This window comes from Vombatus ursinus, unplaced genomic scaffold (genome assembly GCF_900497805.2).
Source record: "Vombatus ursinus unplaced genomic scaffold, bare-nosed wombat genome assembly UNPS02014818.1, whole genome shotgun sequence".
In the NCBI taxonomy this organism is placed as follows: domain Eukaryota; kingdom Metazoa; phylum Chordata; class Mammalia; order Diprotodontia; family Vombatidae; genus Vombatus; species Vombatus ursinus.
The window spans coordinates 16,612,021-16,626,535 of NW_020954596.1; the positions used below are offsets into that span (position 1 = coordinate 16,612,021).

A 14,515-nucleotide genomic window follows, 5' to 3' on the forward strand; every position below is an offset into this window, starting at 1 on the left:
ATGATACCCACTAGCTGTGTGACCCTAGGCAAGTCACTTAACCCCAACTGCCTCACTAAAAAAGCAAATAAAAATATCTTTTCCCACCAGAATACAGTTAGGTAGAACTTTGAAGGTCTGCACGGTACCTTCCCGACAACAATTTTGTAAAATAGAGCAAGAGTTATTACTACCATTTTACTGCTAAAAAAAAAAAACAAAAACAAAAAGCTGCGTCTCAAGAGAACTGATATATGTTACCCAGAGCCACACAGAGATTCTTTTCCTGTCTTCTGATCCCAACACAACAACTCTTTTGGGGTCCATAACTTTATTTTTAAAAATAATTTGGTAACAGTATTTCAATATAGTTAGCTTCCTTTATATTTTATGCATGTGAAAATATGCTTAAGAAGGCATCTGAAGGCTTTAGCATGCTGTTGAAGAGGCCTATAATATGAAGAAAGTAAAGAATCATTGCTCTAGTTGAAGACATGATATATTTGTTTATAAAAATAACTAACATTTCTATGGTGCTTTAGGGTATACAAAACAATTTCTCAACAGCAACCTTATGAGACAGACAGGTTAAGTACTAGTCTGTTTGTCTTATAGATGAGAAAGTTGAGGCCCAAAGTTGGGTCTCTTTGACTTTCACAAGGTCATACAGCAAGTAAGAATCAGAATTAAAATTTTGAATTCACGTGACAGAGACCATCTTCTTTTGAACAATGAAGTTTTATTGATATGTTTCGTTTTTACATTACCTAGATCAGACATGTCAAATAAATTAATTTAATTTATTTAATTAAAATTAAAATTAAACATTTAAATTAAGACGTAATTGGAAAATAAACAAATGGATGAAGTGCAATAAAATGTAGATAACATTACATTTAAAAATACAAATCAATATGGAATCTGCAGGATTCCTCATTTATGCTTTAGTGGCCCCCATTTCTATTTGGATTTGACACCACTGACCTAGATTTCTCTCTGTATGCCTCCCCCTTCCAATACATTTCATAACATTTTTTTAAAGTAAAGAAAAAGCAGTAGTGGGAAAAGATCAGCAAAAAATAATCAATATACTGAAAAAATATATATTATGTGCACTATTCCATACAATTGGACACCCACACACACAAACCTCTGTAAAGGACAGAGAGACTCCATTTGATCTTTAACTTAATTATTTTCAAAGTTCTGAGTATGCTTTTTGCCTTCTGTCACCCCCCAGTTATTTCTTTCTAGTTCAGAAATGACTGGCAAAGTCAGAACTATGCCAACCAAATATTTACACGGTTCCAACTCAAGTCTTTGCTGCCAGGGTTTTGCCATGACAGTCTCTAAAATACCTGCAATGCTCTGTGGGGACAAACACAGGAACTCGGGTCCAAAACCTCTCCAGCTGGTTACATATTTAAGTAGGGGTCACTTGCATTTGTCTGGACCTAAAATGAACCCTTTCCCTGCCTCCCTTCCCCACCCCCCCACCTCATTTGGAATTAACTCGGAAAGTCTGCAGGGGCTGATGTTCTTCCTCCTTTTCTCTCTCCCTCTCATTCCCTCCTCAGTATTTTCCACTTCACCATATTTTATTCCCTCTTATTATGAGACGCTCCTTCATTCCCACTCTGGCACAAACACACCCAGTGGCTAGATCTACCAGCTTCGAAGGAATTGATTGAAGCTCTGTAGTCCAAGGGAATAATTATTGATTGCAGACAGCTGTGTAAATGCTACAACTGCCACAGGCCACTGTCTACCTTTCCCTGGGATTCTCAACCTTTGCTTCTTTTGCACTTGTTTTCCCAGGAAAAGGATGTGAGGGAGCTTGCCCAGTAGGGTACTGGAGAGAAAACTGGTGCCTTGTCCATCTACAATGCATCTCAATGTCTAAACACTTATTCTTGATGCTAGTGCCCCCCATTCGGTGCATCAGTTGGGCTTCTATTTCATGACCTCACATGCCTGCCTTCACAGCCTTTTCCCTTCTGTTGCTCCTTACCTTGATTTTTCCTTTTGCTCTCTATTTGAACCCCCTTATTCTCATCCTGCTTTATAGGCACTGAGACTCCAGTATTCTGTGGGCTGTGGCTTTTTTCCTTGTCAGATGTTATGGTTCCTCCCCTTCTCAGTATGAGGCTTCCCCAGCCCTGAAAACCCTCTTTCTTTCTCCATAATCTGCTCTGTTATTTGTTCCTTCTCTTGATTTTTTTGTCCTTAGAAGTCTGTTTATCACATGATTGCTGAAGGCTGCTTAAAAAAAAAAAAACAGGCCTCTTCCCTTGCTACTTTGCTCAGCTCCTCTGCACTGATATGCTCAGGTCACTTCCTGATGTTCCACCTCTTGGAGCCCCAGGGTGTTGAACTACTTTGCAATACCACTCACCAATCCTCAGCTTTACTATGGATTCTAGCAATCATCTTATCATCTTGAATTTGGGCCCTTGGTGTTAAGGAATTAGGAAGGACATTTTGGCCTTACCTTTCTGAAACTGGTCTGAGGAAAACACCTTACCCAAATCCCAGATCAGGATTGGAGCAGTCCTGCCAGCACCCACAAACTAAGTTCCTTGAATATTTCTCTGACTGAAGATATTTCTCCAAGCTGGACTGATAAGGGCATACTGCACTCTACCTAAGACCTCCAGCCAACTCAAACTGATAGCTTTCCCTGCTGCCAAACTCTGGGGTCTCATCTTCTCTACAGAGTTTGGCCCCCGTGGCCCTGGTCTAACACAAGCACACCCAAGGTCCCCACTATGTTAGATCACTAGCATCAAATGAACCTACTGATGTTCTGAAGGGGTTGGCAGGGGGGAAACTAATAGGTTTGATCAGTTGTACAAAAGCTCTATCTTCCATGTACTTCTGCTAGTCTCCCCCCACCAGAATTCCCAAATTCTACATCACGTCTCCTGATTCCAAGTCCAACACGCTTTCTACCAAGCCATGCTTCTTCTTCAAGACTTCTTCACCAAGGTTTGCTGGTTTAAATGGCTTTTACTGATTTAGCAAAATGGTCAGAGAATTTCATCCCCACCATTCATGCTTTTGTTCACAGTTGCCTTCTGGAGTGATGAATAATCCCAGAACCTGGCAGATTGGAGTGGATGTGGGTGCGGGGCTGATTTCTGAAAGCATTCAGCAGGAAACATTTGAGATGTGCAGCCTCTCCACCCCTCCAACCAATGACCTCCCTCTGCCTTCGAAAGTAATGAGCCCAGAGAGGATCCTAGCCTTGCATTGGGAGCTAAGCCACAGCCGCTGCAATAATCATCAGGTCAATAAATCACCTTTGGTGTTAAGAATTTAATGGAATCATTCTTCTAGCTTACATAAATACTTGAAACACAGTTCTTAGAACCTTTATAGATAATACATTAGAAAAATGAAAAATGATTAAAGATCATATTTGATGACAAGTGTTTTATCTTTGGTTTTAACAGTGGCAATTAGAGAAGGCTGGGGATTGTTTCAACCTTGCCCCATCCTCCCAGGAAACTGGGCTTTGGGAAATTTTCAGGCACCTACAGTAATATTTAATTGAACAAAACCTGCTAAAGGTATAACTTTTGGCCTACTCTTCTTTGCCTTATAAGTATTCTGACTAATTCTACTCTCAAAGGCATTCATTGTTAATTTCCTAGTATTTGGAATGCTATGGAAGGCAGAACCAATCAATAGCAAGCAGCTATGCCTACGACTTCCCTGCTGCAATACTTAGCCATTGCCTTCTAAAGCTCAAAGAATCATACATAAAATGTTAGTGCTGGCAAGGACCTTGGAGAGCATTTAGTTCAGCATTTACATGCCTTGCTATTTTACAAGGAAGGAAATTAAAGTCTGCAGAGGTCAGTATAGTGGAAAGATCATTGGACTTAGAGGCAGAAAGCCTGGTTTTCAGCTCTGCATTAGCCACTTGTAAACTGTATAACTTCAAGCAAATCCCTTCTCTCAACCTCAGTTTCCTCATTTGTAAAGTACAGTTGATACTGGTAGGTAGGCCTACCTCATGGGGTTGTTGAATTAACTGAGGTACCAGTTGAAGGTTCTCAGTGAAAATAAAGCTGCAGTTACATGAGTGCAAGCAATTGTTAATGTTATAATGAATAATAACTTGTTTTATATTTCATTTAATTATTTATTTATTATAAATTATTATGAAATTATAATTTAATATTATTAATAGTAATATTTATTATTATCAGTAAAATGTAAGCTTCTTGAGAACAGGATCTTTTGTCTTTGTTTTGCTGCCCCCTGCATCCCCATCACAGTGCCTGGCAAGTACTTAATAAATGTTTACTGAATTTAATTGAATAGAATCATCATCATCATTATTATCTAAGGACACAAGTTAGTGGCATACCTAGGACTCATTCTTAACTTTTTATCTTACAAAGAAAGGAGGCAATATAAGCTGAAATGGCGATCTGGGTAACCTAGTCTCTAAATAGGCTTCCGAGATATGTCTAAGACACTTGGTGATAGCTCAGGAACAAACTGCTGAGCCAGCAAAGTCCATTGAAAGGATTTTTTTAATCTCCATAGAGAGCATTTTCAAGGAGCACTCACACATTTCCAATCTCATGAGTGCTTTTAATTTTCACACTCAATACTTAGCTTTACAAGCATTCTGTCCGGGTGGTAAAGGAGCTACCCTGAGAATATATTTAAAATAAAACCATAGCTCTTTCAACAGATCAATGAATTGATCTGACAATAGCAATAAATCACATATTAGAAGATCAGATATCCAAAGAGTATTGGACTTGGTGAATAGTGTTGTCTAGATTGGTAATAACAGTCTGGATTGTAGTATAAAGACCATAAAATTGTTCTTGGTTATGATTTCATCATAGTTGTTTCTGGATGATAACACCATTCCTTTATCCTCTTTCTCCTTTAGACTCTGGCTGCCCCTTCTGAGTCAGCCCTCAGTGGTTCCAGCACACAGCCCTGTCTGGTAGAGCCATGCCAGCCTACAGGGCCCTGTTTCCCAGAGTCTTCCGCTGATAGCTCTTTCGAGGAACACCAACAGCAAGAGCAAGGATGCAAATGGAGTGACCCATCATGTAGTCAGACAGAAAATCAGCATTCAGAAACTGAGCACTGGGGCAGCAGTCCCAGAAATACCATTATAAATAACACATGGACCTCTGGAGACCAGCCAGATGGCTCAACCTCCACAACTATAGCAGAAAGCCATTTGTCAAATGGGTTGTCAGCAAGTAATAAAGGTCTAAGTCCTTTGGGGGAAGACTCAGACATGCTGCGGAGAGTGAGATCCCTGGCTATAAAGCGAGGTAACGTGCTTTCCTGATTTCATTGATGATTTGCTGAAGGAAAGAAAGATCTTTGGTTTTCTCTGAGTCACAACACACTGAAGTATCCAGCATAGGTAGAATGGTGGATGTTGGCTACTGTAAATTTCTTTGTGAGGATAATAGTGAAACTTGTCAGGAGAAATCTATTGTCCTTTGTGATTCACAAAACATTTTCCCTACTATATCCCTGTGAAGAAGAAAGGGTAGGGATTATGATCACCACTCTATACATAAGGAAACTGAGGCTCAGAGAGATGGACTGACTTGCCTAAGGCCATACACTAGTAGCAGAGTTGGGATTAGTCACAAAGTCATAGCATTTAAAGCCAAAAGAGATCTTTGTAATTGTCTAGTCCGAAGGTCTTGCCTGAGAAAAGAAAGTCACATTAGTAGTGTGACTGTTAGTGAAGCCATGATTAAAATTCACATCCTCTCATTCCAAATCCTGTGATCCTTTCCCCCTACTACACTATGGAGCCTCAGACTGCAAACCAGAATTCTTTCCACTATACTACATCTTCACTATTCATTTGTTCTTTCATCTAACATCTACTGAGGGCTTCCTCCACCATTAAAACTCCCCTCTCCCAACAGATGCACACTTAATATAAAGGATCTACCACTTCCCAGATTTCTCATCTTTCTTTCTTTCTTTTTATTATTGTCCAGCTCTCCTTTGTTCTTGGAATATTCTGTCTTATTTCAAACATATTGGCATTTATGTCTATATGCCATAATCCAGAGTAACTCAGTGATTGACTAGGATCTCAATCAGGATTTGAACTTACTCTTTTTATTCAAGACACTTCAATATTCTCCATCAATATTTCTGCTAAAAAAAGCTGAAGCCAGAATGTGGTCATGATGCTCATAATCCTCACAACTAGCAATTCAGTGTGTTGTCAAGGGAGTTTTGTAACCTTTTGAAATTTTTTCATCCCCCATGACTTATAGCATGTCAGGACAAGAATCTAACTAAGATATTGAAAGCTTTGTAAAAGCACCTCTTTGAAAAGGTATTTCTTTCAAAGTTGTTTAGAGGGCTGACTGACTCCGGGATAGGATGTGACTGACTAGGGATAGGATCCATAGATGTGTGATAAATGCCCTTATTTGCTTGATAAATCTACATAGGTTTGATTCTCACAAAGCAAATGCTTTTCCTCTAATTGACATGTAGAAGTCAATCCTTCAAAAGCTGCCTTGCCTCCCAATATGATGTTGGGCAGCATCCCCCTGGTAACATGTCTATGAGATCTCTCCACAGCTGCTGCTGTATAAAGTGCCCCTTTGGGGGAGGGGGTGGAAGTCTGTATACCCTCCTGTTCCTTAGCCAACTATTGGAAACCAGCATATTAATGATGGGAAGAAAACACCAAACCCTCTGATTTGGAAATGACAAGCATTTAGTAGCCCATAAAGCATGTCAGAGATGGAACATGTCTCTTGGGGGTTGGGGGTAGAAAAGGTCACTGTCACCTACTTTCAGAGGCAGCTGTTCCATGGCAATAATAATTTGATTTGATTAACATTAAGCTTCCATTATGTATAAGGCACTGTGTTAGATGCTGGAAAACCAAGGTAAAAATGAAATAAGAAGTCTCCACCTTCAAGAAGCTTATATTCTACTGGATTTAATAACTTACATTCCTCTGGCCTTTAAAGTTTACAAAGGATCTTCCCTGTAACAACCTTTTCAGGAAGGTGCTGCAGGTCACATTATCCATTTTACAGATGAGGGTTTCGGTTTTTATTTTTTTGCATTTTACAAATCAAAGAATTACTTGCCCATAGAGTCAATATCAGCTCCAGAATTTGAACTCACTGTCCCTGTACAACAAGCCTAAACCTCTTTCTTCTCTACCATGCAAAATGTGGAGTTGGAAGGCCTAAGTTCCAGCCTTATTGGAACTTACTAGCTGTATCTGCTTGGGCAAGCCATTTCTCATCTATAAAATAGACAGCCAAGTGGTGGAGCAGATAATGTACTGAACCTAGAGTCAAGAAGACCTGAGTTCAAGTCTGGCCTCAGATACTTACTATGTATGTGATTTTGGGTAAGCCACCTAACTTATATCTACGTCAGTTTCCTCATCTATGAAACAAGAATTGAGAATGTGAGAGTAGCAAAGTGCCCTTGAGATGATCTTGTCCTATACCTTTATTAAATAGAAGAGGAAACTGAGGCCAAGATAGTCAAAGCAACTTTTCCTAAGGCACAGGGATTCTGTCTTCTGATTGATTCTGTCTTTACCACATCACACACACACACACACACGCACACACACACATACACACAAACTTGCTCATTAGTGCCTGCTAGTATTATGCTGTGCTCTACTGCCTCAGCTGATTTATGCCATGGACCCCTCAGTGTTCATGCCATGTGCCCAAGCCAAAGTAAACACTTAAGGAAAGACAGTCATCATTACATATGCCCCCATTCTACCTGTCACTGCCCAGGAAGAAATCACTGAGACTGCCATATATTTGGTGGAGCCGTGTTTTATCACAAAAATTTATAGTGAGAACAGGGACTCTAGAGCATTGAATCTAAAGGAACTTAAAGGCCTGCATTCCAGTTCACTACAGTTACTAACTGAATGGTGTGACAAGTCACTTTGTATTTTACTTTCTTCATCCATAAAATAGAGTTTCTACTAACCTCACAGGTGGTGAGCAGAAAATGAAATAGCTGATATGCTAGGATATAGAGTTGAAAAGGGATTTATTAAACTCTATAGGTAGTGGAATGATAGATGGATTATGTGAGTTTGCAATGGGTATTGTTTAAGAAGCCCTGAAGATAAAGAGAACCTGGGGGCGATGGTCATACAGTATTTTATTAATAAATGTTGGATGAAGGTAAGAGTAAATCTTGTCCAACTCATTCATTTTACAGTCCCAAAATCATAAGGTCCAAAGAAGGTGAAAGAATTTGATATATGTAAAAGATCTCTGAAAATTTAAAAATGTCAGACAAATGTACCTCTTCTGATGTCCTCCTCTAGGGGCTCATCATTATGTGGAGAAGACCTTAGGTTTTCAAAGGCTAGACCTGCAGAGTATTAGCTCTGAGATGTGTTACCCACTTGGAAATGCTTTGACCATGAGCCTGGTGACTGCTTATATATCTGTTACCCAAATAACTGCCTTGACTATGTTCATGGTGGCTTCTCACAAGCAGACTGGCCAGTGATGCTCCAGAGCATTGATGCTGGAGTTAGAAGAATTGATACTACTTGTCTGATTATGGGCAAGTCATCAAAACTTCATGGGCCTCAGTTTCCTCATTTGAAATATTTAAGGGATTGGAGTAGATGGTTCAGCTTCACTTTCTCTTCTGTAGCCATCTGGGTTCAGTGGCAAGATATAGGTCAGGATGAGTAGAGATGGCCCTGGATGCAGGGGGCCTTTTTAAGCTATGGTCTTTTTTGGGTCTCAGTCGAGAACACAGGTATGCCAGCAATGGTTACCTGGGAATTCAGTGATTAGGAAGGGCTGAGTATTTGTTGTTTTCTCAGGCAAAGGGCCAAGTCTCTCCTTAACATCTGACAGCCTATTGTATTGCGTGTGTGCATACTTTCTGAAATTCTTCTTAAGATACTTAAGAAATCATAGGTCTGAAAAATAAGAATTACAAACAGAAGAAAAATGGCAGTATTTGCAAAGAGTATTACAACAAACATTTTTCTTCATCAAGAATAGTGGAGCCACCACACTTGAAACCTTACATCATAGACCCTAAGGTGTTTATAGAGGAATTAGAAATGGCAATAAAGGGAACTAAGATGGAAAAATAAACTGGGATGAACCACTTGTATTATATAGAAGACAATTATGTTGAGAGAGCATTGAGAGGTAATTTATGAGGTAATAGTGATGATGATGACATGATGATAACAATAGCAGTTGATATTTATGTAGTGCTTTATGGTTTGAATTTATATACCTGCATAAAGGCAGAGAGATGGCTCATTGGATAGGACACTAGACCAGGAGTCAGGTAAATCAGAGTTAAAATCCTGTCTCAAACACTTACTATGTGACCCTGGGAAAGTCATTTAACCTCTTGCAGCCTCAGTTTCCTCATCTATAAAAATGGAATAATAGTAGTAGCTACCTTTCAAAGTAGTTGTGAGGGCAAAATGACATAATATTTGTAAGGTGCTTTGCCAACTTTAAAAATGCTATATAAATGCTAGCTATTATTGTGATCACTACTATGATGATTATGATGTGTATCCATGAGCATACTGTGTATATACACACCCACTCACAACAAATCCATTTGATTCCTACATCTGGGTTCAAAGAATCAGATGCAGAAGAAGAAGTTGATGGAGAGTGGAATGGGGTGCTTTGGAAGACAGTGAGTAAGGATTTCATCCCTGGAGGCTTTCCACTGGAAGATTGACCTGTGTGGCATGGTACAAGAGGGACTGGACTCTGAAGACTCCTAACTCTTGAGATTCTAAGGTTCGAGATTACAACTGCATCTCTCAACTTTACCCTCAAGAAGTCAGATTTTTGCATGGGAAAAGTATGAGGCAGAAGCCAGATCTTAGCTTGGAGTCCCAGCTCCACACAGCTCTAGCTTGGTTATTTGGGGCATGTAATTTACAATCAAATGAATGAGAGAATCTTTCTCTCCTTTTTAAAATGTCTTGGATTTTACATGGCAGATGCATACTACTCTCACAGGCTAACGAATCCCACCCCCTACCTATTTCTGGAAGAATAGGGTTTTTGTTAGCATGGAATACTTACAAACAAGAACAATGTACTGAATAGTAAACCATTTCTCTAAAGTTGGCATGAAGGGCATTGATAGTACAAACAGCTGCTGGGTTTAGAAATAGAACAGCATAAAGTATGTTAAGTGACCTACAAAGAGATCTGTTAATTTTCCCTTCTTTTCAGCTGTGCTATTTTCTTCCCACTCTACCTTCTTAAATTTTTCTTGCTTTTCTTCTGGGAATGAACCAAAACCAACTCTCTAAATATGGCTGCTTGGGGTGGGGGGAGTTAAAAAAAAAGAAGAGAAAGTAGTTTCTTTTAAATAGCTATGTAATTCAATTCAACAAACTATGCATTATGGGGAAAGTTTGAGGCACTGAGAATAAAGATGTCCTCAGATAAGTAAATGTAAGATGCGTGTGAGAGAGAGAGAGAGAGAGAGAGCAGTAATTGGGAGAATAGGAATATAATACATAATCCACCAGAATTAAGCTTTGAAGAAGGACAGTGATTTATAGAGGTGAAATTGATGATGGAGGAATAGGAGATGTCTAATACAAATGTAAAGGGGCAGGAGATAGAATGTTGAGTTTAGCAAGGACTTAGTCTAGCCTGGTTTGAACTAACAAGCCTGTGATCCTAAAAGTCTCCTAATGCGTAAAGTTGAAAAACCCTAGGCTTTGCTCCACAGGGTAACAGGCAACTCCTTCAATTTCATTCTACTCTAGCTAGCCCACTCCAGACCTGGACATGCTGCATATCCCCTACAGCCATGACCTCATTTTCTTCTTGTCATCTCCTGCTCCTGACTACATGACCTCTAAAGATGAAAATAATGATAGCTATCATTTATATAACATGCTATGGTTTGAAAAGCATGTTACACATGTTATCTCATTTGATCCTCATAATAACCCTCTGAGGTGGGTTCTGGTATAATCCTCATTTTATAGATGAGAAAACTGAGGCATAGAAAGGTAAAGTGACTTGCCTAGATTTGGGATGTTAATAAATGTCAGAGTCTGGATTTGAACCCAGGTCTTTCTCACTCTAAGTCTAGTCACTCTATCCATTATATAGCCTAGGAGCTTCCAATGCCCTGGGGGAGTTAATTAATTCAGCTTTGGAACTTCTTTCCTGGGACTGAGCTGTCCTGATAAGGAGGTGGGTGAGTGAACTACAAATTAAATATCCTGCTATATTTAGCCAGCCTAAGGCCAGAGCACATATCCTGTTCCATACAGTTGTATGCCCTGGCCATCTTCTTGCCATCAGCCCTGTCACTGTGCTCAACCTTCCCCGCCCCATCTTCCACCTCTTGCCCTGGGAGCAGTGATCAAGTAGACATTGCCATTGCTTCTGAAAGAGGCATGCTAATTAATTGTCCTCTTCAACATCCTTTTAACTTCCCATATTAAAATATGATTCCTTAGCCACTTTTCTCCTAAATATAGTTTCCTCCTTTCATGATGTAAGCTCCTTGAGGGCAGAAACTATCTCGCTTTTGTATTTTTTTGCAGTTTGTATTTTGAATCCTCAGTGCTTAGGTTAGAACAATATATGATGCATCTTAAGCAGTCAATCATCCCTTTATTAAATGTCTACTATGACATCTACCTAAAACCTTCAGCAAGCATCATATGTAATGAGGACAAGCTAGAAGCATTTCCAATAAGATCATGGGCGAAACAAAGACTTCATTATCACCACTGTTGTTCAATATCATAATGGAAACGTTAGCTTTAGCAATAGGAGAAGAAAAAGAAATTGAAGATATTAAAATAGGCAAAGGAGAAACAAAGCTATCACTCTTTGCAGATGATATGATGATATACTTATAGAATCCAGTAAAAAAACTACTTGAAATAATAAACAATTTTAGCAAAGTTGCAGGATATAAAATAAACCCACATAAATCATCAGTATTTCTATGTATTACCAACGAAGCCCAACAGCAAGAAATAGAAAGAGAAATTCCATTTAAAGTTACTGTAGACATTATAAAATATTTAGGAGTCTACCTCCCAAAACAAACCCAGGAACCATATGAACACAATTACAAAACACTTTTTGCACAAATAAAGTCAGATCTAAATAATTGGAAAAACATCAGTTGCTCATGGGTAGGCTGAGCTAATATAATAAAAATGACCATTCTACCTAAGCTAATTTACTTATTCAGTGCCATACCAGTCAAACTACCAAAAATTATTTTATAGAGTTAGAAAAAATAATGACAAGATTCACTTGGAAGAACAAAAAGTCCAGAATGTAAAGGCTAATGAAAACAAATGAGGAGAAGGTGGTCTAGCCATTCCAGATCTTAAATTGTATTATAAAGCAACAATCATCAAAACTGCTTGGTACTGGCTAAGAAATAGAGTGGTGGATCAGTGTAATAGGCTAAATATGCAAGACAGAGTAGTCAATGACTATAGTAATCTATTATTTGATAAACCCAAAGACCCCAGCTTCTGGGATAAGAACTCACTCTTTGACAAAAACCACTGGGAAAACTGAAAAAAGAGTTCGGTAGAAACTAGGCATAGATCAAAATCTCACACCGCATACCAAAATAAAGTCAAAATGGGTTCATAATTTAGATATAAAGGCTGATACTGTAAACAAACTGGGAGAGCAAGGAATAATTTACCTATAAGATTTATGGAGAACAGAAGAATTCATGACCAAACAGGAGAAAGAGAACATTATGAAAAGCAAAATGGATAACTTTGATTACATTAAATTGAAAAGTTTTTGCACAAACAAAGCCAATGCAACCAAGATTAGAAGGAAAGTAGAAAACTGGGAAAGAATTTTTACAACCAGTGTCTCTGATAAGGGCCTAATTTCTAAAATATATGGAGAATTAAGTCAAATTTATAAGAATACAGGTCATTCCCCAATTGATAAATGGTCAAAAGATATGAACAGAGAGTTCTCAGATGAAGAAATTAAATCCATCTATAGTCATATGAAAAAATGCTCTAAATCACTATTGAGTAGACAAATGCAAATGAAAACAACTCCGAGGTACCATATAACACCTATAAGATTGGCCAACATGACAAAACAGGAAAATGATCAATGTTGGAGAAGATGTGGGAAAATTGGAACACTAATGCCTCATTAGTGGAGTTGTGAAGTGATCTAACCATTTTGGAGAGCAATTTGGAACTATGCCCAAAGAGCTATAAAAATGTGCATACTCTTTGACCCAGCAATAGCACTCCTAGGGCTATATCCCAGAGAGATCATACAAATGGGAAAAGGACCTACATGTACAAAAATATTTATAGCAGCTCTTTTTGTGGTGGCAAAGAATTGGAAATTGAGAGGATGCCCATCAATTGGGGAATGGCTGAACAAGTTGTGGTATGTGAATGTAATGGAATACTATTGTGCTATAAGAAATGATAAACAAGCCAACTTCAGAAAAACCTGGAAAGACTTGTATGGTCTGATACTGAGTGAAGTGAGCAGAACCAGGAGAATGTTGTACACAATAACAGCCACGCTGTGTGATGACCAATATTGATAGACTTAACCCCTTCTCAGCAATCCAAGGATCTAAGACATCTCCAAAGGCCTCATTATGGAAAATGCTATCTACAAAGAAGAAAGAACTGTGGAGTTTGAATGCAGATTGAAGCATATTATTTGCTACTTTTTTCTTCTGCTGTGTTTTTTTCCCTCTTTCTGGTGGTTCCTCTTATTGGTTCTAATTCTTACTTACAACAACATTAATGTGAAAATGTATTCAATAGGAATGTACATGTATAGCCTATATCAGATTGAGTGCCATCTAGGGAAGAGAGGTGAGGTAGGAAGGGGAGAAAAATTTAAAACTCAAAAGCTTATGGAAGTGATTGTTGATAAATCAAAATAAATTAATTTTAAAAAATTTAAAAAATGTGTACTATGCATCAGGAATTGTACTGGAGGTATAATGATGAAAAATGGCACAGTCCCTGTCTTCAAAGAACTTACAATCTGTTAGAGTGAGAGAGGATAAGACATGTACAGTATACAACCACAGTAAGTGGGGAAGAAGATAAAAGGTTATTGGCTAAAGGACAAAATTCTCTAGGAAAATTCATAGAAGCAAAGATCACTTCCAAGTGAGAAGTCATTTCCCCTTCATCCCATCTTAGGGTACCTTGTAACCCTCTTAGTCACTTATTATATTTTAATCTGTATTCTATTTATCTCTATATATCTTATCCTCTCTGCCTGAACCCCAGTTACAAACTGTTTGAGGGCAAATATATGATTTCATTTATCTTTGCATCTCTCCTGGTACCTAAAAAGAGTTTATTGCACATTGAAGGCTTTTAAATATATCTATATCTATATCTATATCTATATCTATATCTATATCTATATCTATATCTATATCTATATCTATATCTATATCTATCTATCTATCTATCTATCTATCTATCTATCTATCTATCTAT

General features: G+C 38.4%; 1 protein-coding gene across 1 annotated transcript in view; it reads left to right on the forward strand.

Annotated features, from left to right (window-relative positions):
• CUNH4orf50 (chromosome unknown C4orf50 homolog) overlaps positions 1 to 14,515 on the forward strand; it is a 109,555-nt gene that overhangs the window by 67,719 nt on the left and 27,321 nt on the right. Inside the window, exons 14-15 of the mRNA XM_027836606.1 lie at positions 3,050 to 3,268; positions 4,898 to 5,294. Of these exons, the coding sequence (XP_027692407.1) occupies positions 3,050 to 3,268; positions 4,898 to 5,294 (616 nt within the window). The remainder of the gene's footprint in view (positions 1 to 3,049; positions 3,269 to 4,897; positions 5,295 to 14,515) is intronic.